The sequence below is a fragment of the Sus scrofa genome, chromosome 15, assembly GCF_054392235.1.
Source record: "Sus scrofa isolate SSC_HxYL_T2T_F1_AM1 chromosome 15, Sscrofa_HxYL_maternal_Yorkshire_Landrace_v2.0, whole genome shotgun sequence".
Lineage (NCBI taxonomy): Eukaryota > Metazoa > Chordata > Mammalia > Artiodactyla > Suidae > Sus > Sus scrofa.
The window spans coordinates 97,620,596-97,645,115 of record NC_139397.1 but is presented as its reverse complement, the minus strand read 5'-3'; the positions used below and the strand labels follow the sequence as shown (position 1 = coordinate 97,645,115).

The 24,520-nt window shown below is 39.1% G+C and overlaps 3 protein-coding genes across 4 annotated transcripts in view; 1 reads left to right on the top strand and 2 right to left on the bottom strand.

Annotated features, from left to right (window-relative positions):
* The window catches only part of LOC146396009 (uncharacterized), a 138,431-nt gene extending 137,211 nt beyond the window's left edge, over positions 1-1,220 (bottom strand). Inside the window, exon 1 of one of the 2 annotated variants that reach the window (XR_014829808.1) lies at positions 867-1,123. Coding sequence is in view for 1 of the 2 variants with exons in the window: in XM_084999967.1 (XP_084856093.1) it covers positions 867-989 (123 nt within the window). In the remaining variant the exon portion in view is untranslated. Of the gene's footprint in view, positions 1-866 lie in introns of both variants that reach the window. The other variant, XM_084999967.1, reaches the window with a different exon arrangement.
* Positions 1,221-1,243: 23 nt separating this feature from the next.
* Positions 1,244-3,887, top strand: IFT70B (intraflagellar transport 70B). Its single transcript, XM_003483685.5, has one exon. It carries the CDS (start codon positions 1,264-1,266, stop codon positions 3,259-3,261), a length of 1,998 nt encoding a protein of 665 aa, XP_003483733.3. The 5' UTR covers positions 1,244-1,263; the 3' UTR covers positions 3,262-3,887.
* Positions 3,888-10,978: 7,091 nt separating this feature from the next.
* Positions 10,979-24,520, bottom strand: part of AGPS (alkylglycerone phosphate synthase) — a 139,497-nt gene continuing 125,955 nt past the window's right edge. Inside the window, exon 20 of the mRNA XM_021075128.2 lies at positions 10,979-16,577. Within this exon, the coding sequence (XP_020930787.1) occupies positions 16,456-16,577 (122 nt within the window). The 3' untranslated portion in view covers positions 10,979-16,455. The remainder of the gene's footprint in view (positions 16,578-24,520) is intronic.

The window sequence follows — 24,520 nt, the reverse complement described above, 5'->3', positions numbered from 1 at the left end:
TTAAAGTGTAAGAAAATTTTTATTTTAACTGAAAGAAAAACCACTGTTTATCAGCATAATGAAAAGCAAAAACATTATTAAAACCTGACAAGCACAGGCTGGGTCTCTCTTTCTCTCTCTCACACACATACAGTAGGTTTGGAGAGTTAAAAGAGTAACAGCGCATAGAAAAAGGAACACTTTGGGAGGTTCTCTCCGGATCAACAGGTTAAGGACCCGGTGCTGTCACTGCTGTGCCTTGCGTCGCTGTTCTGGCCCAGGTTCTATTCCTGCCCTAGGAACTTCCACATGCCGCAGACACAGGCAAAAAGAAAAAAAAGAAAAGAAAAGAAAAAGAAATACTTTGGGTCATGCTTTCTCCCCCACTCCACCCTTCTTGGAAAACACAAGGACCAATGTTTCTATCTCAGTGAAAATTAAAGGATGAAGGCAGTACCTAGGACCAAGATTAGAGGCTAATATGGACTCAGTAATATTTGTAGTTATGGAAAAAGCGGGGCGGGGGGAGGGTGGTGAAGGTGCTTGGAACTAAAGCCGATACGCTCCAAATACCAGATAAAATCCAAAGCACTCTTTCCTGTTGCAAACAACAAAATATGAACTCCTGGTCGCTGAACTATTTTGTTCTTAGGATGTGTGCCCTCAGCGGGCCCAAAGACGGAAGCTCTCCTCTAATCTGGGGAGAATACCAAGTTAACTTTCCTCTTTTTCCATTACCGTTTCTTTCAGTAAAACAAAGTGGAACGACACTACGTGTATGCATTGCACGGGGTACACGGCTCACAAATGCAGGGACTTGGAACCTTAAAACTTCCCCGCGCCACACAGTGAGGTGACACAACAGGCAGCCAACAACCCTCCTTTACCATTAGAAGGGAAGGTGACTGCAACCGCTTCTTCCAGCACCTAAGGGTCTGTCCAGCAGACACTACGCCTCCCAGCATACAGCGCGACCACGTCCAGTCGCCGGCGCGACCGGACCGGTGCATGCCGGGAAGTCGAGTTTCCGACTCTGGAAGCCGCGGAGGTGTTTCTTCTTCCCTCTTTCTAATGTCGCCCACGCTCTGGAGTCTTCAGAGATCAGGCAAATAAGAGGGACACTCACATTAGTAAGTTGTTTTTTAATCCCAGGTTGGTCGTTCCACTGCAAGGTAACTTTAGGACCACGCCAAAAAAAACCAAAAAAACAACCGTTCTTTCTCAGTCTTCCGTTTCCGGTTGGCTTGTTGCTGTGGAAACGAGCACACATTCTCGGCGGCGGTTATGGCGGGGCTGGGCGGTGCGCAGATCCCCGACGGGGAATTCACCACTGTCGTGTACCGCCTCATCCGGGATGCCCGCTACGCCGAGGCCGTGCAGCTGCTGGGCGGAGAGCTCCAGGGGAGCCCCAAGAGCCGCGCCGGCTTGTCGCTGCTGGGCTACTGCTACTACCGCCTACAGGAGTTCGCGCTGGCGGCCGAGTGCTATGAGCAGCTGGGCCAGCTGCACCCAGAGCTGGAGCAGTACCGCCTGTACCAGGCCCAGGCCCTGTACAAGGCCTGCCTTTACCCGGAGGCCACCCGCGTGGCCTTCCTCCTGCTGGACAACCCCGCCTACCACAGCCGGGTCCTCCGTCTCCTAGCGGCGATCAAGTACAGCGAGGGCGATCTGCCAGGGGCCAGGAGTCTGGTGGAGCAGCTCCTGAGTGGGGAAGGGGGAGAAGACAGTGGGGGCGAGAACGAGCTGGATGGCCAGGTCAACCTGGGGTGTTTACTCTACAAGGAGGGACACTACGAGGCTGCATGTTCCAAGTTCTTTGCAGCCTTACAGGCTTCAGGCTACCGGCCTGACCTTTCCTACAACCTGGCTTTGGCCTATTACAGCAGCAGGCACTATGCCCCGGCACTGAAGCACATCGCCGACATTATTGAGCATGGCATCCGTCAGCACCCAGAGCTGGGTGTGGGCATGACGACCGAGGGCATTGATGTTCGAAGTGTGGGCAACACCTTAGTTCTTCACCAGACTGCTCTGGTGGAAGCCTTCAACCTCAAGGCCGCCATAGAATTCCAGCTGAGAAACTATGAGGCGGCCCAGGAAGCCCTCACTGACATGCCACCTAGGGCAGAGGAAGAGTTAGACCCTGTGACCTTGCACAACCAGGCGCTCATGAACATGGATACCAGGCCTACAGAAGGGTTTGAAAAGCTACAGTTTTTGCTCCAGCAGAATCCTTTTCCTCCAGAGACCTTTGGCAACCTGCTGCTGCTCTACTGTAAATATGAGTATTTTGCTCTGGCCGCAGATGTCCTGGCAGAGAATGCCCATTTGACCTACAAGTTCCTCACACCCTATCTCTATGACTTCTTGGATGCCGTGATCACTTGCCAGACAGCTCCTGAAGAGGCTTTTATCAAGCTTGATGGGCTGGCAGGGGTGCTGACTGAACAGCTCCGGAGACTCACCATACAGGTGCAGGAAGCAAGACACAACAGAGATGATGAAGCTGTCAAAAAGGCAGTGAATGAATATGATGACGCTCTTGAGAAGTATATTCCTGTGTTAATGGCCCAGGCCAAAATCTACTGGAACCTTGAAAATTACCCAATGGTGGAAAAGATCTTCCGCAAATCTGTGGAATTCTGTAATGACCATGACGTGTGGAAGCTGAATGTGGCTCATGTTCTGTTCATGCAGGAAAACAAATACAAAGAAGCCATAGGTTTTTATGAGCCCATCGTCAAGAAGCACTATGACAACATCCTGAATGTCAGTGCTATTGTATTGGCTAACCTGTGTGTGTCTTATATCATGACAAGTCAAAATGAAGAAGCTGAGGAGCTGATGAGGAAGATTGAAAAAGAGGAGGAGCAGCTCTCTCATGATGACCCCGATAAGAAAATCTACCATCTCTGCATTGTGAATTTGGTGATTGGGACGCTTTATTGTGCCAAAGGAAATTATGACTTTGGTATTTCTCGGGTTATCAAAAGCTTGGAGCCTTATAATAAAAAACTGGGAACTGATACCTGGTATTATGCCAAAAGATGCTTCCTCTCATTATTAGAGAACATGTCAAAACACACGCTCATGCTTCGTGACAGTGTCATTCAAGAATGTGTCCAGTTTTTAGAACACTGTGAACTTTATGGCAGGAACATACCTGCCATTATTGAACAACCCCTGGAAGAAGAAAGAATGCACATTGGAAAGAATACGGTCACATATGAATCCAGACAATTAAAAGCCTTGATTTATGAGATTATAGGATGGAATACGTAGTAATATCTGATAGTGGCTTCTAATGGCTTTATATCTATGGTTTTCACTCTGTTTTATCTGTAGTTAGCTCTTATAATCTTTACATTTGTTACATGTTGAACTTTGTACACTTTAAAATTATAATCATTTTTTAAAAAATCTTTACAAAGTCAAACATAAGAACTTTTACACCTAGAGAGATTTATGAAAAATTCAAAACTGCATGGGGACAATGTCTTAGAACTTGTTAGCACCTATGTTCTCTCTCCTCTGCTGTTATTTGTGCTTTGTTTATTTTTTAGAGTCCTTGAACAAGGATTATGTTATTCAGGGACTTAGTACTATGAAGCCCAGAACTCAGTAGTTAAGGTATTGTATTTCTAGGCTTTTAATAACGATCTTAGGGATTGTGTGTCTTTTCGCACAATCTACCCTCATAAGTTATTGATTTGTAATGAGTATATATTTTAGGGCTTAGGAAGTTTTGTAGAGCTTTTCAGTGTAAATGTAATGCTTTTTGTAATCAAAATATCTTACATTATATGTTTATTTATTTTTAATGTACAAGAATCTGTAGGAAATCTTGTACCCTGAACAAGATTATGGTGCTGTGGTATAGAGACAATAAACAATTGTCAAAACAAAAATTTTACATGGTTTTCTTCTGTTCCATTTGTTAATAATTTGAATATATGAACTGGATAAACTGTTAACTGTTTTCCATCACTCTGCTTTCATTTATCTTTAACATTGAAGAATAACAGAAGTATTGTAAGAACCCAGTTCTTCTTTTTCTTTTTCTTTTTTTTTTTCAAGCCACAGTTGCAACCTACACTGTAGCTGTGGCAGTGCTGGATTCTTTAATCCACTATGCCAGCCCCCGGATTGAACCTGCATCCTGGTGTTGCAGAGATGCTGCCAATCACGTTGCACCACAGCAGGAACTCCAAGAACTCAGTTCTTAATTCCTGCCTCTGGGTTTGCAATTTAGAATATGTTAATGCTGGAGTTGTTTATGCATTGTAAGGAAAAATCTACACTCTTCCCATGACCCCACTGAACTTCTCGTCTACCTCCATCACAGATGAAAAGGTCAGTTCTGAAACCACATCTGATACATTCATAATGTTAGGTTCAACAACCCTTCCAATGAAAATTCCATTCATTCTGTGCAGTCATTTTATTTTCTGAACCTTACAAGAGCTGTACTATTTGTTTCCCCACCCCTTTTCTCTCCATAAATCTGTCAGCTCTAATTCTTGACCTAGCTTAGAGAAAAACAAAGAATCTTGAATTATATAAAATTGTTGATTTTTGGAAGTTTTTAAACTACATAACGAGCAATTTTTTTATGGTTCAATATAATAGCTTTTGAAAAAGATCGTGAAACCCTGCCATGATAAAGTGGTGATTTTTTTCCCTTAAGGAGAAATCACTTGACCACATCAGTACCCAGGAAGGGACCCATGTAGGTACCCAGCATAAATGCTCTGTAGCATGACCTTCTGTGTGCTCAAATTCTGAGATCTATCAGAAAATGTGGCTTATAGAAAATGTGGACTTCATAAAAGTCCAATGGTTTGGAATTTATAGCATTTTTAATCTTAATTATGTAAGCTGATACCATTTACTGGTGATATCTCAGTCCACATTGGAGGACAATCAGTGTTTAATGACCTCTTCTGTGCATCCCATAGCACAATTCCATCACTGGAAAATGTTCTTTAACAACTTTTGTACTGAAAGTGTTGCTGCTTTTTTGTGCGGTAGCTCTGTGCCCTCTCAGTCTTCACAGCCTCTTAAGATTTGGAAAGTCAATGAACTGAAATCTAATTTTTAACAGCCATGTTAAAATTCTGGTTTGTGGGGTTTTTTTTGTTTTTTTTTTTTTTTGTTTTTTTTACATTTCCTCTAAACTATTTTTTTCTTTAAAAAAAAAAAAAAAGCATAAAGTGTAATTTAACCACCCCAAAGCAAATGTTTTCCAGATTGCCTTTTCCAAATAACCCAGGCCTTTATTCAACCACACTTTATTTACCCAGGTGCTGTATGTTTGTGGTTTGCATGTATGTGTAATTTAGCTTTTCAGAACATAAAAAGCTTTTCAGAACAGCTTTTAACCCCTTGCCGCTGGGCAGTTGGGATTTCCTCGTTAGTAATGCTTCAGGAAATCCCAACTGTTCCTACCACTGAATAAAGGAATAAAGGTCAAGCATGGCCTTTGTCCCCTTCCTTACACTGGCTTTCCAGAGAGTCACCCACCAGGATTGACAGATTGCTGCCTGGCAACAGCAAAGACTCATAAGCCAAACCTACAGAACTAGCCCGCCCTCAGAGCCCTGGAGGAGACTGCGAAGGGTGAGGGCCTTCCTAACTCTGTAGGCACTTATTGTCCTTTCTTTTTTAGGATGGATTTCCTTGAAACTCACCTTCAAGTACGCACTTCTGCTTATTGATACTAATAGGCAAATGTCTTTATGATAACTCCATATTTTGTCACTTGAATGAAGGCTTTCATCCCTAAAGCCCTGATGAAAAAGCTTTGTACTATGCTCCTAGAACTTCACGTAGTCAGTGCTAAAAGCACTCTTCTTGAGAAAAAAGTTGTCCTTATATTTCTCCAAGCTTTTACTCCTTTAAGATTTCATCACAGTATCTGCATTGTGTATTTTAAAAGGATCAAATATTAAATCCATTATTTCATAATCTTAGTCAACCCATCTCCAAATGTTCAGAATATAAGCATGTGTTTGTCGTATACAAGTAATTATTTCCATTTCCTCAGTCATAAAAACTTGATCTTTCTGTGCAGAACAACCAAGTCGACTCATGTGATCAGTGTCATGACACCCCTACCCAAGGATTCACAGTCCTCATGAGAGCCCCTTTTGGAATCTGGCTTCTGCTGTGGCATGAATGTTCACACTGTGAAGGTCACGTAAACAGTGGCTAGTTCTAAAAAGTTCCCCCAAAACAGAACCTTCTTTTGCAATGTGCCATTTAGCTTTTGATATTTGTACATGCACGATTAAGCAAGATCTTAATGGAGTTAAGAGTCTGAGCCATTCCTCAGAAGCAGACAACTGGGAACACTGAGGGGATGGGGTAGATCATGGAGCAATGAGACAGCTGTAATCATAGACAACACTCCCTCTCAGAGCAGTGATACAGGAACATATAGGTGTGGCCCCTCGGACCTCAAAGCAGCATCTCAGAGGGAATCCAAGTAGTACTGTCAGTGATAGGTTTGGCCTGAGTTTAGAACAATCTGTTTGTAGAGGACTAGAGGGCAGATGCCCAACAAGTAAGCTTACTACGTAAAGTGAGATTTAAAAATGGCAAATGACTTGGAGGGGAAGCTTTAAGGGAGTAAGTTTCTGACCCTTCCGCCCTATAATCCTTGCTTGGGCTTATTTCCACACTGGCATATGGATGGTTAGCAGTGCTGGAAGTCTGTTCTGATAAGCAGGGTGTGGTTATCTACGCTACCTAATTTTATTTTATTTTATTTTATTTGTCTTTTTGCTATTTCTTGGGCCGCTCCCGTGGCATATGGAGGTTCCCAGGCTAGGGGTCCAATCAGAGCTGTAGCCACCGGCCTATGCCAGAGCCACAGCAACGCGGGATCCGAGCCGTATCTGCAACCTACACCACAGCTCACGGCAACGCTGGATCGTTAACCCACTGAGCAAGGTCAGGGACTGAACCCGCAACCTCATGGTTCCTAGTCGGATTCGTTAACCACTGCGCCACGATGGGAACTCCCTATTTTATTTTTTGGATGAGGCATGCAGTGGCTTGTTGTGGGATCTTAGTTCCCAGACCAGGGACTGAACCTGGGCTGCAGCAGTGAAAGTGCTGAGTCCTAACCACTAGGTACATGACCTGATTTCAAAAGGATTACATCACCAAAGTCAAACCTTTCATTTCTGATAAACATCTGTATTTCTATTTTCTTTCTTTTTTTTTTTTTTTGGCTGCCCCACAGCATATGGAGTTCCCAGGCCAGGGATCAGATCTAAGATGCAACTGCAACATGCAATGCCAGATCCTTAAAACACTATGCCAGGTCCAGGATAGAACCTGCATCCTGGCACTGCAGAGAGGCTGCCAATCCCATTAAGCCACGGCAGGAACTCCAGAACATCAGTGCTATTAAATACAATTTTTTGTCTTATGTTCCTTAGTCTGTCTGTCTTTTAATGACTATGGTGACGTGGAAACATCTGGGAGGTTGTGCTTTCCTGAGGGTATTCTCTGGCACACTGAGCAGCTTCCTAGCAATGGTGTGACTTGCACCTCACTATCCACCATTCACTAACTGCCTCTTATCCCTTGGTGATCTATCACCGGGACTAATGTGACATGTGGGCCTTTTGTTCTCACTTATTGAGCTATACCTTTAGTATTAATCAAAGAGCATTTTTTTGTGATGCACCAGTCTGGGTTCTTGGTCATCCAACCACATAATCGCCATGACTACAACCACGAGATTCTAAACTTACCCCTTTGTTCTAATTATAAAACAAATGCGACTTTTCGAGTACCCTAATGTAGCTCAAATCCTTCAGCAGCAACCTTAATTCTTAAATTTGCAGTTTTAAGGAGATGTGACTTCCCAAAGAATCTAGATTGGCCTTAGATTACAGTGTTTCTTTAATCTTAAATAATTCTTTTAATTTCTAGTCTCTATACAGTAAGATTAATAATTTATAGTATGGGATTGTTCTTACACTTTTAAGCACAGCTCAAAGAAATACAATATTAAAGTTCTAAAAGTGCAAATGTATTAAGTCCATAAAATACAGCACTTCCTTTTATGAGTTTCATATTAAACCTACAAAGGCATCAATGCAGGACCCTGTGGATTAAACATTTACAGGGCACAACAGCATCTACGACAAAAGGCTTCCTGGTATTTCAATGGCATAGAGTCATGAAGACCATGGTTTCCCCTCGGTAGTTAGGAGACTCCCTTTCCTTACTTGTGCCCTTCTGTGCAATGACTGATAATCTACTTTAAAAAGCAGAAATTCTGTATACATCAGACTGACTACCCACCACAAACAGCCAGGAGCGATGGAGCAGGTAGCACAGAGGCGCTGGACATGGTTCCATCTCCTGGCATTGCCACTTCTCAGCTACTTGCTACTCAATGTCACTAAACTTCAGCTATTTCACTGGTGAAAAGGGGACAGTACCACTCACTTCACAGGGTTGTGATAATAATCATGACCTCTTGTTTAGGGTTAAGTGCCCAGCAGTGTCTGGCTAATAAGGGATAAATTAAAAAGGAAATTATTAGCGTAATAATTCTAGGGTAGCGTTTTGCAAAAATACAGAGACTCAATCAGAAACACTGAGACTGAGTTACGGAGTCCCCATCATGGCTCAGTGGTAATGAACCAGACTAGTATCCATGAGGACAAGGGTTCAATCCCTGGCCTCACTCAGTGGGTTAAGGATCCAGCATTGCCGTGAGCTGTGGTGTATGTTGCAGATGTGGCGCAGATCCCGCATTGCTGTGGCTATGGCGTAGGCCGGCAGCTGCAGCTCCAATTCCACTCCTGGGAGGGAACCTGGGAACTTCCATATGCTGCGGGTCAGGCCCTAAATTAAAAAAAAAAAAAAAAAAAAAAAAAAAAAAGAAAGAAAGAAAAAGAAACACTGAGTCTGAGTTGGAAGGGACCCTAGAGATTTTCATTTTACAAAAGATACAAGGCCCAAAGAGGCAAAGTGGCTTTAGTTGGTAAAGAAAAATTGAGCAACCACAAAATTTGCACAATAGTTCCCTTTCCACTGTGTTCTTAGAACTCCACCTTCTCCCAAGTTATTTTGTAGCTTTACAGTGACAAATTTCAGTCACTTAAAAAGTTATCTTCCCAGGCTCTAATGAGGGTATAATGAGGTACGATGGATGTGACAGAACTTTGAAGGAATGGATTCAAAGGTTGTCTATCAGCCAATACTACACCCAATTAACAGATCACATCAGAAAAGGCAGCACAAGTATATTGAAAAGAGACATGCTCTTGTGGGCAAACACAAGCAAAAGTAAACGTGAGGGCGGTAAGACCCCATTAGTTTTTCTGATAGGTTAGTACTGAAAGTCAGAGCAGCAAGTTTTGTCAAAGGATTTCAGTCTGGCAGCTGGCGATGTCAAGTAGACAAAATTGCATGTTTAATCTTTGCCTGGCATAAATGTTTATTCATTGAAAAATGCCTATTTGTTAATAAAATGTAAAAATACGAAGTGAACAATAGCATGTCAACTGGAAATGTTAGCTGCCTGAACTCTGAAGGCTCTTTCCTGAATGTGTAATTGGGCAGGCCCTTGTTGTGTTAGATACCTGCCATTACTTGGATGAGAATCCAGACAGTATGTATCTTAATTCTACTGATGACCCAAAGCTGGATGGGACAAAAGATATTCTGGGGAGGAATCAAGATTATAAAATTTTAAAAATCTGGATCTAAATATAAGGTAAGATACAAATTTTATTTATTTTTTGTCTTTTTGCCATTTCTTGGGCCTCTCCCTTGGCCTATGGAGGCTCCCAGGCTGGGGGTCAAGTCAGAGGTGTAGCCACTGGCCTACGCCAGAGCCACAGCAACGTGGGATCCGAGCCCCATCTGCAACCTACACCAGAGCTCAAGGCAATGCCAGATCCTTAACCCACTGAGTGAGGCCAGGGATCGGACCTGAAACCTCATGGTTCCTAGTCGGATTTGCTAACCACTGAGCCACGACGGGAACTCCAAAAGTAAGATACAAATTTTAGTAAGAATAAGTAATGAGGCTTTAAAAAAAATCAGCATCCAGGGAGATGTGGCGAAAAATGGTACATGCAAAAAAGAGAAACTATTAAACTTAAGTTCAATGTGAGATGACAGTACAATGTCCACCTAAGATGCATTACTAAGGAATAAGGAAATCATTGCTGCTACTCTGGAACATTCAGGCCTCGACACCTCACTCTAAGAACATCAAATGTGCACATATGGAGAGAGATTAGGATAGTGAAGGGTCTAGAACTGCCAGGCACAACAACTGACTGGAGAAGAACTAAGGTAACATGAGCTGTCTTTAAATACCTGAAGAGCTGCCCTTCAACAGAGCAACTGGACAATTCTTTATGACTAAAGAAGACAGAAATTATATTAATGGACAGAAGAGGGAGGCAGACTTCAGTCTAATAAGCCAAAACCTCTTAATACCTGAAGATTTCAGAAATGGGAAAAAGCTCATTGGAAAGGCAATAAATCCCCATTTGGTCACTGCAAATACTCAGGAAGACTGGTTATCTGCCTGTGGCTTGGGAGATTGGTGGGGGGAGGGTAGATAGCATTTATGTTTGGGAGAAAGTAAGATGAGATCATTTCTAAGGTTCATCTAGTCTGAGCTTTATATAAGCCAGGTAGAAAACTGCTTTCCTTAATTATCTATAACTAACATATTACATGAGAGCTAAAATCTTAGTGTGACACGTGATTATTGAAATATATCGAGGTCCTATCCTCACTTATTTCAGAGCCCAAACAGCTACTACTTTCCCTCCAGTGTGGGAGCCACAGGCAGGGATAAAATCAGTATCCATGCACTTGTCCTTCACTATTAGAGAGGCTACTTATGGGAATAGACTATATCCTATTATTCCCTGAGTACAGCAGGATGCTATCAGCAAAGATTAAATGGAATCAACATGAAAGAAAAAGCAATAATCTCTGTAACAATGAGTAGTTTTGGTATTGTTTTATTTTTTCCCAGCACATCTTAAAAATCACACATGGGCATTTGCTTATAGAACAGTACAGGCTAAGAAAAGCAATAAAAGGAGAATCCAAACATACACTGAAAGCACAGTATACTGACTATGTGGTGAGCCCTTGGGGAAAACAGTATGGCTCAGTCTGAATTGATAAAGTTATGCTGGACTCTCTCAGGAATTCTCCTTCCCACTACATATCCACTTTTAAGACTATCAATGTAAAGAGAATTGTTTGTATGCATTAGTTACAGCAGTATGATGGCTTACATACAAGTGCTTATCCACATGTAGTTCCCAAAAAGATGACTACAGTACTGGCAGGAGTAGATACTGCCTTGGAGGAAGACTCAGGATATTATTCAAGTCAAGTTGTATCAGAGCCAAGGTATTTTTTCACAGGCAAAAAAGGACAAAAGTTAAGAAATATAACCTACACGTATTTCTCATAAGATTTATCATTGTTCAGAAACAGAAAGAGTCATTATTCTGAAGGCACCATCACACAAAAAAGGACACACAACATAAGGAATAAGCGCCCCCCCCCCCCGCCCCCAATCAGGCTCTGCTCCTTACGGAGCTGTGTGAGCAAACACCCAAACGTGTGGTGAGTGTCTCCAGCACTGAGTGAGTATGCCACATCCACCAAGCCACATATTAGGGCTACTAAGTTGGGACAGCAGGAATGAAAATGCAATTAAGCACACATAAATCTCACTGAGTGAATAGGTGTATGTGAGATCACAGGTCCACCACACAATAATGCTAGAACAGATGATCACACCCACACTGTGGAAAGGATTTTCCATGTTTCTACATAGAACTACTTAATTCCTGATGTGTTCTTGAAGAGGAATAGCCTTGAACTGCTAAACAAGCTCCGTCTCTAAAGACTTATCCTCTCCCACTCATTTTAAATAATGGCTATTTCACGGAGAAAAAAAAAAAAATCCCAACAAGGCACTCTGAGCTTTTGGGGATATCCTTTAAATAGCTCAAAAAATAATTATTTATAGAAACTGTATGCCCCGAAGCATTTCCTGTCTTTTTTGGATATGTGAACAAGATTACTTCAGGGATTAAACAACATGTTTCATAGTGTGCTCATATTATTCTGGAAAAATACTGCCAACAGTAAGATGCCTTAAAAACATGTATATATATGCTGCTTAGAAATCACACTCAAACATTTTTTTTCCTTCTCTCTCTCTCAGATTTGGAAGGTTGGAATCTTTGAAAAACATTCTTCACGATAATTAATGTGTTATTTTTGCTCCTTGTGGAAAAAAAAGTATAAAACAATCTCCTTTGGGAACCAAAAAAGAAATCTTTTCATGCTCACAGAACTAAAGTTAGTTAATTCTGTGATGGTTCTTTGGCTTGAGTGTTCTATACATCAGTGGTCCTTACTCACGTTTGTTAAGGAATTGTTGTGGTTAGAAAAGCACAGGAGTGCTCATTCTTTGAGGATCTTCCAAGGTTCAAATGGGAATGCTTCAAGTTCACAGGAGACTTAACACCTCCTAGGAATATAACATTGATTCAAGATAATTAGAGGGTAGTAAAACCTAACTAACAATATACTCAGCTAAAAATAGTTATATTAGGTTGCACTTGATTATGCCTCACTAATAAAATGACAAAAATTGTTTTCAAATGGGTGGAAATATGAAAATGAAACACTAAAATTGAAAGAAAAACCCAGATGTAAACGGAAGAACAGCTTCACATTCCCTTTAAAGAAAAAAAAAATCTCTTAGACCCAGGTCCATTTTATTAATAATATAAGTTTCTATAATCTGTTGACATTACATGTAGTTTTTACAGTTAAAGACAAACATTGTTTGACTTAGGGAGCAGAAAGCTGAGTAACTTACATCTTTCATGTTAGACACTATATTTCAATAGTTTAAAACAATCTTTTACATTTTATGGATTTCAGCATCAATGTATATGAAATTAATAAGGATTAAATGTATATATTGACAGGTGGCTCATTTGCGAACATGAAGCCTTGAGCAAAGCCAAGCTTCCATAACTCACAAAGTGGAAGGTAATTCTGGGTTCTTTAATCCTAACCTGGCGCTTGTTCTTTTCAGTTTTTCTCCCACCATGAGCTAAGCCCTAAGTAAAATCAAAATTGCTAAAGATTAAGTGGTAACTAAGAGGCTAGTAAAACTGTGTTAACACTTGTCTCAGTGTTTCTTAAAAAGTAGAGATGCTTTCCATAGAATTCCACCTTGACTGCTTCAAGTACCAGCATGAGCAGCCTGTTAATCGATCCATAATAACTATTTGGATTCTATGTTTTCACAGGATAGATGCTCAACCAAACTTAGTCCATTCTAACAACCAAGGTTACAGGCTTCAGCTTGGGGCCAAGGGCTCCTCTGATTAGCTCAGTTAATAAACTGTAACTATAAAAGAATATGACAAGGGAAAATCTGTGGAGCCAAGATACAAGTCATTTTCAAAAATGCAAGCTAGGACTTAGGAGTTAATAAGAGAATATTCTGAAAAAGAGGGTTTTTTTTGCAACCATTATCTGGCTTAATACACATACCGATGGAAGTTCATCTTTCATTGTGCTTTTGTTTTCCAAAATACATTAACACAGTTATGTATACTACAAGGCTTCCAGCTTCATATATAGCTTCTAAGTAACAGTACTATATAATAAGTTAGCATTTCGGAGGAAAACTCCCAATTCCTCACCGGAGGAAAGAAATTAATCCTCTTTGTTTGTGGTAAAATGCTGGGCACAATAAACATGTGGCTTCTGCAATTCCTACTAAACTAAAAAAAGCTCATGCTACTCAGCATAAGACTAACCTCACTTACACACTGTAAAGTGCACCAAACATTAAGGCAACAGTTTCTCTAAGGGTCCATGAAGTCTATTCATACTGAGTCTTTAGTATTTAATGCCATTTCTCACTAGCAGCAAGTTCCCATTCCCAATAAAACCCCAACACATTGTGACATCATCAAATAAAATATTAGAAATATGACTAATTTAAGAAAGACAAGTTGGTGTTATGCAGTACTGAGAACCAAACAGGCTACATAAAGAAACGTATTCAAAATGAGTCAAGAAGCCTCACATAAACAAGGTTCCCCTGGCTTTAACTTTTATGTAGCCATATTCAGATACTTCAGAAATAGAAGGCAAGGTTTTAAGTGCTTCTGCCTGCCATCAAGAACTCAGCTCTCCAGAGACACTAAGCAAATGCCGAGGCACCTCTCAGAAGTGGGTATGTGAAAGCAGGGAAAGGCTTTCTAGTTTACTAAATCAGAGAAACAGTAAAGACGAGTGTTCATGTGTTTCAAAATGATCTCTGTAGAAACAATTCCAACTATAAAATGTAGTCATCACCATAAAATCAAGGTTGGGGAGTTATGCCTACATGGGAGACGGAAAACAAAAGCATAAATCACCAATTTCCATAAGGTTCATGTAGAATAGTGAATCCAACAATTTCAGGTATTATATTTATAGTTTCCTAATTCTGAGGCTGCTAAAATCTGAACTCCCTGGGAAAGAATGTTATAACAATCACGTGCAAAGGAATGGATCTGCTTATGAACTGTTTTATTTTTTAAAAATTATTCAGAAACATGTATACACTCCAGTGAGATATTAGTACCATATTAAATTTTACATTCTGATCACCAATTAGAGAAATCACCTTCATGAATAGATGCATTTTATAAAGCTGAAATATTTATAGTTATAGAGGCAAGTGTAAATTTCCTCATCAAGTATCCAACTATTTCAAATATCAAGGGCTTTAAGCAAAGATCTGCTGGAAATTTTATAATTAAAAATAAATCACCAATGAAGAGAGGCAGCTTCAAATAAATAAATATTTAGTTTTTGTTGTTATGTTTCATTTTGATTTGATTACAGATTAGTTTGAGGCCAATTTTACTTATTAAAAATTACTATCATTTTGAAGTCTTAAAAATACCATTTTGTCAATTTTAGATTTTTCACTTTTCTGGTTAAGGCTACTTCAGATATAAAAGGTATCAAACTGCCCAAAAATACTTTGGAGCTGTTGCTACATAGACAGACAGTGTGTCCTTTTGAAGGATCGTCTGCATTTTGACTTACATTAACTGATCAAGTATTAATTTTAAAAAAATTATCAAAAGTTTAGGTATTGCATTAAGAAAAGAATCCATCTCAAAATATGAATCATGAACCTTGACAGACAGTGATTCAAAGTAATCATTTCATTTATTTTAGTACTCAGGTTTGAATGTAAAAATGTTTGCTAAATGTTTGCTAAATGTGGTTAATGTTCTGCCTACTATTTAAGAAAGATGATATTTCAAAGTTTTGATTATGGTATGTGTATTAATACATTATTTTTAAAAAAATTTAGGTTAAACCAGTAATTCAAAAAAGGCATTAAACCATCATTAAAAATTAAATTGAAACTTTACTTTTATATGGACATTTATCATGTTTGGGTTAATTTTTTTTTTTTTAAAGATTTTTTTCATTGAAACGGTTGAGGTTTTCAAATTCAGTAGCTGAATGATGACTGTGTTTCTTTAGCCAAACAATTCTTTGAACTGGAGAAATCAGTGGAAGGAGTCTTCCTTCTTCTGCTCCTGTTGCAGCTTCTTCTGCATCTCAGCAACAAGAATGAAATGTTGAATAAAGGCATTCCTTTCACGGTAAACCTGTTCTTCTCATAAAATGAGTGATAAGTCAGCTTTTCTTATAAAACATTATGACTGAATTAGGAAAATCTGTTATCTCAGTGATACAAATACAACTTATAACTCATTAGCAACAGAAACATGGAGAACAAAAACATGTCCCCTGATAGAATAAATCATACTAATGATTTAAAGGTTTTATAACTGTATACTAATTTCAAAGAAAAATGTAGGCCAAGCACCTTACAGAACTGAAGGCATCCTACATAAGAGGCTGTCTGGATTCTTTCATAGGTATTCTCCCTTAGTGGCCTACTCACCCTTGAATGCACTCTTCAAAAACATACATGTGTATCACTCCTCAGTGGAATCCTTCTCTAGATAGCTGCTTCCCAGAAAAGTTATTTTAAAAAGAGGCTAGTGAAACAATAGATGACACCAAAATCTGCCTTTGTTCCCAAGAAGCATCAATACGAAACAGCTGGCAGCATCTTCCTTGGAAATAACAACTGGCAGCCTTGTGCTGCCTGACTGAAATCTGAAATGACAACCATTTGGCTATAAACTGATGCACCTACAATGAGAGAGATTTAGGAATACCATCTGTCAATCCATAGATGTAGAAAAAAACAAACTACAGAATGAAACAAACTTATATTAAACCAACAAACAAATGTAACCGAAATAAAGTCCATGATATATTTGATTACTGGTATAACCATAGTTAAAGACCTTAAAAAAAAAAGTAACATTTTTTGTAACAATAGTAATGGATTTATAAAAGGTTTCTGTTTCCAAAGATGTTATTGGGGTCCACATATTCCTTGACAGACTTCAGCATCCCAAAGCCGACATCAGAGATACTTTCCTTTAGCCACTGCTTCCGTAACTTGCCCACTGGAAAAACAAAATCAAAAATGCTTCAATATACACTATGATGCTGGGAACCAATCAATCTTGTGACCATGAATGAACAAACACTGTGTGATAAATGCTTTTATTCAAAAATGAGAAATGTTTTGCTTTATTTGATTTATTGAGCCCACCAGACTATCAAGCTCATTAAGCCCAATGTATTCCCAAGGGGAAGCCTGTGCTCCATGGTGTCTCCTTTCTCTGTAAACTATAAAATGGAGATGAAGGAAGCTTGGACTGAGATTACAGCCCACTTTACAAATAACAAAATGAGAAAAAATGCATTTCAAAAGAACCACCTCTTGTCTTTACCAAACATGCCAAAGTTTCAGAAAAAAATGAAGTAAATTAAAGAAAAACATCACGTCCGGATGAATTTGTTGGGTATGCTCTAGAAAAAATGACACGATACATATCTGTAAAATATTTTAAGGAGAACAGCTTTAAAAAAAAAATGGAGACTATCTGAAGCTTAGGCTCAAGAAAAAAAAAATACGGTTATGGGCTTTCCATTTGCATTTTTTTTTCATATGGCCTTAAAATAAATTTGCATGTTGAAATAATGGCTATTTTCTTCCTCTTGTTTTTCCAGAATTAGAGATCTTCTTAGGCATCAAAAAATCAAATACCTAAACCATCTCAAACTTGATTATCTGCTTTTATACACTGTTTAATGTTCCCCTTCTTTGTTTTTAGATCGTGGTAATTTATTCTGAGAATAACGAAGTAATATAATGGTTAGCAGCATAAATTACATTTTAAAAGGCACTCAATGAAAAACATAACCTTTTCTAAGAAGAACTTTTGTAAGAAAGGATATGTACTTAGAAGAATTCTGAAGTGCCAACTTGCTTTTTGGCATGAAAAAGCAAAGCAGGATGCTGCCTTAACTGTGGCAAAAATGGATAAATCTTTCAATTTATGGGTAGGATTATCTGTGGTTAGTACTTTTCAAAAGTATTATTGTAATAATTGAATTCAAATAGTCATTTTCCATAAATGCTCATTAATGATCCAAAGTCATCAACAGTGATTTAATTGACCAACTAAAATAGGAAACCTTTCATTAAAGGATTCAGCCTGTCATTCTAAAATGCACTCCCATTTATCAGGCTTCTGTGATACACCACAACATCTGCCTTTTAGAAACCTTATATACCATTTTAAGCTCAACTCAGTCTTTTGTGTCCAGTTCTCCAGGAAACCATCAAGCTGTCATTAAAATAATAGCATGATGTTCTCAGAAAGCACCTTCTGAGCAAAATATTTCTGCTTGGCTTCTAGAAATAAAGTGTTGTTGGTGTTGAGATGGGAAAAAATGGTCTACGGCGGGGAAAAAAAAAAATCTTAAATTTAAAAGAAAAATTCTGTTTAAAAGAGCTCGAAAACCAGAAGCCAAACAGTACAGAGTTCTACTCATGCAATCCCTACCACCCAAAAGATATTCTACCAGGTCCTCCTACTACCTCCCTAAGGGACCACTCACCACAATGCCTTAGCCTGTTTTCTCATCTGCAAAGGAACTAAAATCTACAGAGTCTTTTCACTGCAAATACCCTAGATTTTAAGCACTTTAAAAAATTTACAAATCAGTTACTTCCAGATTTGGTCCAAGGTATTAAAAAACAACAACAACAACAAAAAACAGAACTACTCTGTGAGTGGTATAAGTGGCATTATCATATGCTACTGACACTGAGGCAACTCAGAGAGTGGGGTGAAGAGCAGTCAATGCCAGTCGCCACTGTTATCTGTAATATAGTTTCACTGAATGTGTCCTGTGGTTATGGATGTAATTGTCCTGAAAAGACTGCAAACAACTGCTCCAACAAGATGGAGCACATTAGAACCTCAGCAGGATACCCAACAGCTAGCTTGTCTGCCTGGTTTTACACCTCTAGTAATAATGCAATTCCACAAGGAACTGAACCATCGTCTGAGAAGCCACCCAACAGCCATCGCATATTTAATGAAGTTGCTCACCAAGCGCTGGAAAACAGAAGGTGCTTGGAGTGCATCATTAGTTCTGTCAGAAGGATAATTTACACATCTATCTTGTCAAATTTTCTATGGTTTATACTTTTACAATAATCAATCTAACATACATTTGATTAGTGAACTAGAAAGTTTTTTTTTTTAAAAAAGGCAGTACAGGCAGCATAGCTGTGGCCCCTCATAAACATATTTCATAAAAGAAAATTAACCCATTAATGGCTTGATGGCAGAGGTCTTCGAGCTGCCTCTGTTAAGCGATAACAATTTAAACTGAGGTGAGAAATGATGGTTTACACAATTAAAGGGAGAAGAAATCTTTTGGTTTTGCTTAATTTATGTCAACTACACTGCAGGATAAATGTACTAAAAGAAAACAGAATTTAAGTAAAAATACTTAAAGAACATTTATAATAGGAGATTATTACAAATAATCTTAAACTCTACAGAACTTTCTCTGGTTGCCTCAGGTGAATTTATAAATTATAAAAAAAAAAAAATCAATGAAATATCAATGGCCCTAATCCCAAAGAGGGGTCATGCTTCAAAGTAGAAGACTTATCTTCTAGAGCTAAACTATACTAGTAATGCCATTTGTGTAATCTTTTTTTTTTTTTTTTCCCTTTTTTTGCTGCCCTGCAGCACATGGAGTTCCTGGGCAGGGATCAGATCTGAGCCACAGCTGCAACCTACGCCACAACTGTGGCCATGTCGGATCCTTTAACCTACCATGCTGGGCTGGGGATCGAACCTGTGTCCTGGCACTGCAGAGACACCATTGATCCCGTTGTGCCACAGCGGGAACTCCCATTTGTACAATCTTTACTTGTACTGCTAGGCATTTTAGAAATTAGTTGACTATACTGATCTGGACATGTGAAACATACATGTGTGCACAACTAGACAGCAGCTGCTTAAACATGTGGAGGCATTTTAAGAAAAGGAGAAAATGATACTCTGTCCTTTATTTAGCATGCCATACGAGACGGGACAATGAATGCATTAACAGGTAGCCACGGACTACCTCTAGACCCCCTGTATGTATAGTTATTCATGACAAGGCATATGTATATTTAAACCACATGAAATTTATTCCTTTCTCCAGACCTGGACTACCTGATGTGGGACACTCATAACTACTGACTCAACTACATTCCTTTGACTTCTGATCTCTCCAAGTGTAAACCTAGCTTGAGAGTCAACACTAGAACTACAGAGAGCCAAATCCACCATTTCTGAAAACAAGAAAGGGATCCTGTATTCTGCAATACACACTTTTTCTACATATACAATGTTCAAAATACTAAAGCCAGGTATTTAAGAGTCTTAGATGTATTTTTAAAGCTACCAAAACCACAGGCCAGCCAAATACTAAACATGACAGAAAACTAATGGAAGGAAATTATTTTTCTGCTTAAAAATGGAGTTCTCTGTTTTACAATTTAATTTCTTATAACGTATATACAGACTGAGTAAAATAAGTATTTGCGTTCTTCCACAATATACAGTACATTTAAAAAATTATACTTTTGGAATAGAGAAAATAGAAGCATTTGGGGATAGTCTTTGAAATCACAGACTCAGTAATCCCCTTTGGATACTAACAGCTCCAAGAAAGCATGCATTTTGTGGGATGCGATCAACAGCATAAAAGGATGAGGAGACATGTATACTGGGGGATCGGTAATGGGAGACCTGTGTGTGGAAAATGTGGACATGGTAGCCAGCCTAGCCACTAAGAATTATCTCCAACTACTCTTCGTGGTCTAAGGTGCTGAAGACTTAACAGAAACTACCAAATAATCCCATCTTAAAAAGGATACATCTAAGGTCTGTTAGCCAGAGTTCTTTTTAGTTAAATTAAAAACTTTTTGAATTATGGATTTATGAGATTGAAAAGATTTATTGTATGCTTTTTTTTTTTTTTGCCACACCCATAGCATACAGAAGTACCCAGGTCAGGGACTGAATCCAAACTGCAGCTGCTGCAATGCAGGAACCTTTAACCCACCACACTGGGCCGAGGACTGAACCCTCACCCCTGCAGCGACCTGAGCCACTGTACTTGGATTCTTAACCCACTGTGCCACAGTGGGAACTCCTGTATACTTACTTTAAAAAACAAATTATGACATGGGCTATAAAGCATTTGTGTGTGTGGTTGGTTTTGATAGAGGTACACCTTGAATGTTAGTCAACAGATGCTAACATCCAACTTTTAAAGACATATGAGATGGAACTATGATTATCAGAGTCTAATTTAATGCTTAGTGGATACTTAAGTCATGTTTAACTTCTTTATTAAGTCATCTGATTTATTTTCTACTACTCATAAAACTTCTGCTATTAAGATGACAAATTCAGGGAGTTCCCACCGTGGCTCAGCGGTAATGAACCTGACTAGCATCCATGAGGACGAGGGTTGGATCCCTGGCTTCTCTCAGTGGGTTGGGGATCCGGCATTGCCATGAGCTGTGGTGTGGGTCGCAGATGCAGCTCAGATCCCACATTGCTGTGCCTCTGGTGTAGGCCGGCAGCTGTAGCTCTGATTGGACCCCTAGCCCGGGAACTTCCACATGTGGTGGGTGCAGCCCTAAAAAAAAAAAAAAAAAAGATGACAAATTCACAGATACCACAGCCTTTAAGCAATTAAAACCTGATATTATAAGATTTTTCTTATTAAATATTTTAAAATGTCAGTTTTCTTTATGTTAAAGCTTCATCTACACAGTTTATACAGTAGGTCTAAGATCTTACAGATCCTTGAATAGGTCTTTAGAGATTATGAAACAGAAGGATAGAAAACATCACATGCTCCTTGAAGACTAGGGCCATGTTTTATTCATTTTTTTGTAGTCCTGTTACATAATATACCCTATGTCACACAGTAATTATTCAAAAAATTTTAGTTAAGAAATAAATATTGAACCACAGTTATCTATAAGCCATTTTAGATAAGGAGTAGGGATGTAAATATTTAGGAAAAGCGACCGAGTTTCCTAAATTCTTTTGGTTTTATCTGCCTTGCACTCTCTATATTCTGACAATATTTCTTAGACATACTCTATTCTACAGTAGTTAAGACAGGAGAAGGTATGTCACAGAACCTAACTCTCATTTCCTTAAAATCTCTAGGAGCTTTCAGCTATATCAATAGTTCTCGAAAGAGGCAATTTTGCGCCCCAGGGGACATCTAGCAATGTCTGGAGACATTTGTGTTTGTCATAGCTAGGGCGATGCTACACTATCTAGTGGTAGAGGCCAGGGATGCTGCTGTAATACCACAATGTACAAGGCAGTCCCCACAACCAAGAACTATCTAGTCCAAAACGTCAACAGTACCAAGATCCGGAAATCTTGGACTATATTCTTCCAAAGTTCTTTATCCTAGGAGCCCACACAATTTTCATAAAAGCCTCATACCTTCACTGCTACAAGCAACTGAATTAGCAGTGAATGGCTTATTGCTACTGCAAGATGACTTTGTTCTAAATCTGAGGCTACCAACCAAACTGAAAGAAATTCTGGAAAAAGTGGTAGAAGTTATATTCTGAGAAAACCTATCATTAATGACAAGAGCTAGTTTATTTTAGAATTTAATTCCTAAGGACTTGAACCTAGTGTCTATTGAAAAAAAACTTTTAAAGTATATTTTGCGTCCATTTTCCCAAACAATGTGTGAAAATATACATGAAATAAAGCTTCATAGCATCCGTCTAACAGAATTTTCTGTGACAATAGAAATGATCTGTATCTGCACTGTTTCACACAGTAGCCCCCAGCCACATGTGCGTTTTAAGCTCTTGAAAAGGGGCTACTGCAAATGAGGAAATGAATTTTTAATTTTATTTAATTTTAATTCATTTAGCCACAAGTACCCTGGTGGTTTCTGTACTAGACAATACAGAACATTAAAAATTAATTTTACCTAAAGTCACTTTTTAACAGATCTTATACCTGAAAATATCTATTAGGATTACCTTTTTGCTGGTCACCTGAAACTAAACATAAAAGGTTAATTATTCTGTAATGATATAATAATGTAGTAGAGGTATTCTGAGACTAACAAACATCTAGTATTTAGAAGAGCCCTGGACATAAATTGCTAGAGTCAAAGAGAAATGGTATTTATCCAAACCACCTATTTCCTCTCAGGTGCAACTGAGAGGATACACCTGACACTGGAAGCTACTACAGGTACAGACAGCACAAGGTAAGAGATGGCAAACACAATGCTGTCCCTGCTCTTTGTCTGGGACTGGGCATCTGTGATTGCATGGGTTGGAATGCACAAGAATCAATACATTCTTAGAACAGGATTTCTGTCAGCTTTCAAATCTGTTTATCCTATGATCCAGCTGAAATAGTTAAATGTTCAGCTACACTGTAGATTCAATTGGCTTTTACAGTCTGGTCTTAGAATTTCACTATTTACAATATTGCTTCAGTGGAAAAATATTATAATCCACTTAAAAGTTTGTGAGAAAAAGTCAGTCAAAATGAAGAAACTGAAGGGAAAAAAGGAGCAAAATAAACCTTCTGCTAATTTAAGTAATCTGATAAAGATTCAATACTGGAAAGGCTCATCTGGTAGCTATCAAAAGAGCAAAATCACAACCAGCATGCTGAGTGATATAGTCAAGATAGAGAACATTTCCATTACCACGAGGATCCCTGCATTGCCTGTTTAGAGTCATTTTCTCCCCACACCCAACTCCTGGAAACCACTAATCTGTTCTCTATTTCTCTAATTTTGTCACTTCAAAAATGTTATAGAAATAGAATAACACAGTAGGCAATCTTTTGAGATTGGCTCCCCCCCCCCACTCAGCAAAATTTCCTGGAGATTCATCCAAGTTGTTGCGTGCAAATGGTTCATTTCCTCTTACTGCTGAGTAGTGTTCCATGGTATAGATGTACCATAGTTTGTATAGCTATTTAACAGCTGAAGGACATCTGACCTAACTCCAGTTCTGGCTACTATGAGTAAATCTGCTCTTAATACGCAGGTACAGGTTTCTGTGTGAACATAACTTTTCAGTTTTCTGGTATAAATGTCCAAGAGTGTAACTGTTGGGTCAAATGGTAGTTATATGTTTGATTTTATAAGAAAATGCCAACTGTTTTTTACAGAAGAATGACTGTGCCAACACCTTACATTCCAACCAATAATTGATAGAATTTCTCTACATCCTTGCCAGCATTTGAGGTTGCCACTGTTTTTTTTTTTTTTTGTCTTTTGTTGTTGTTGTTGTTGTTGTTGTTATTGTTGCTATTTCTTGGGCCGCTCCCGCGGCATATGGAGGTTCCCAGGCTAGGGGTCGAATCGGAGCTGTAGCCACCGGCCTACGCCAGAGCCACAGCAACGCGGGATCCGAGCCGCGTCTGCAACCTACACCACAGCTCACGGCAACGCCGGATCATTAACCCACTGAGCAAGGGCAGGGACCGAACCCGCAACCTCATGGTTCCTAGTCGGATTCGTTAACCACTGCGCCACGACGGGAACTCCCACTATTTTTTAATTTTAGCTTTCTGCTAAGTATACAGTGATTTCTCTTATGGTTTTAATTCCCATTTCTCTAATGATTACTGATGTCGAACATCTTTTCATGTGATTGTCATCTGCATGTCTTCTTGAGTGAAATGATTTTTTCATGTCTTTTGCCCATTTTCTAAATAGATTGTTTGCATTTTATTCTAGTGAGTTTTGAGAGTTCTAGAGATATAGGTCTTTTGTTGGATATGTGGTTTGCACATATTTGCTCCCATTCTGTAGCCTAACTTTTCATCATTTTAAGAGAGTCCTTCACAGAGCATGTTTTTAATTTTGATGATATACAATTTATCAATTTTTCCTTTAATGGATTATACTTTTGGTGGACAGTTTAAGAACTCTTTGCGTAAATAGATCTTGAATATTTTCCCTTGTG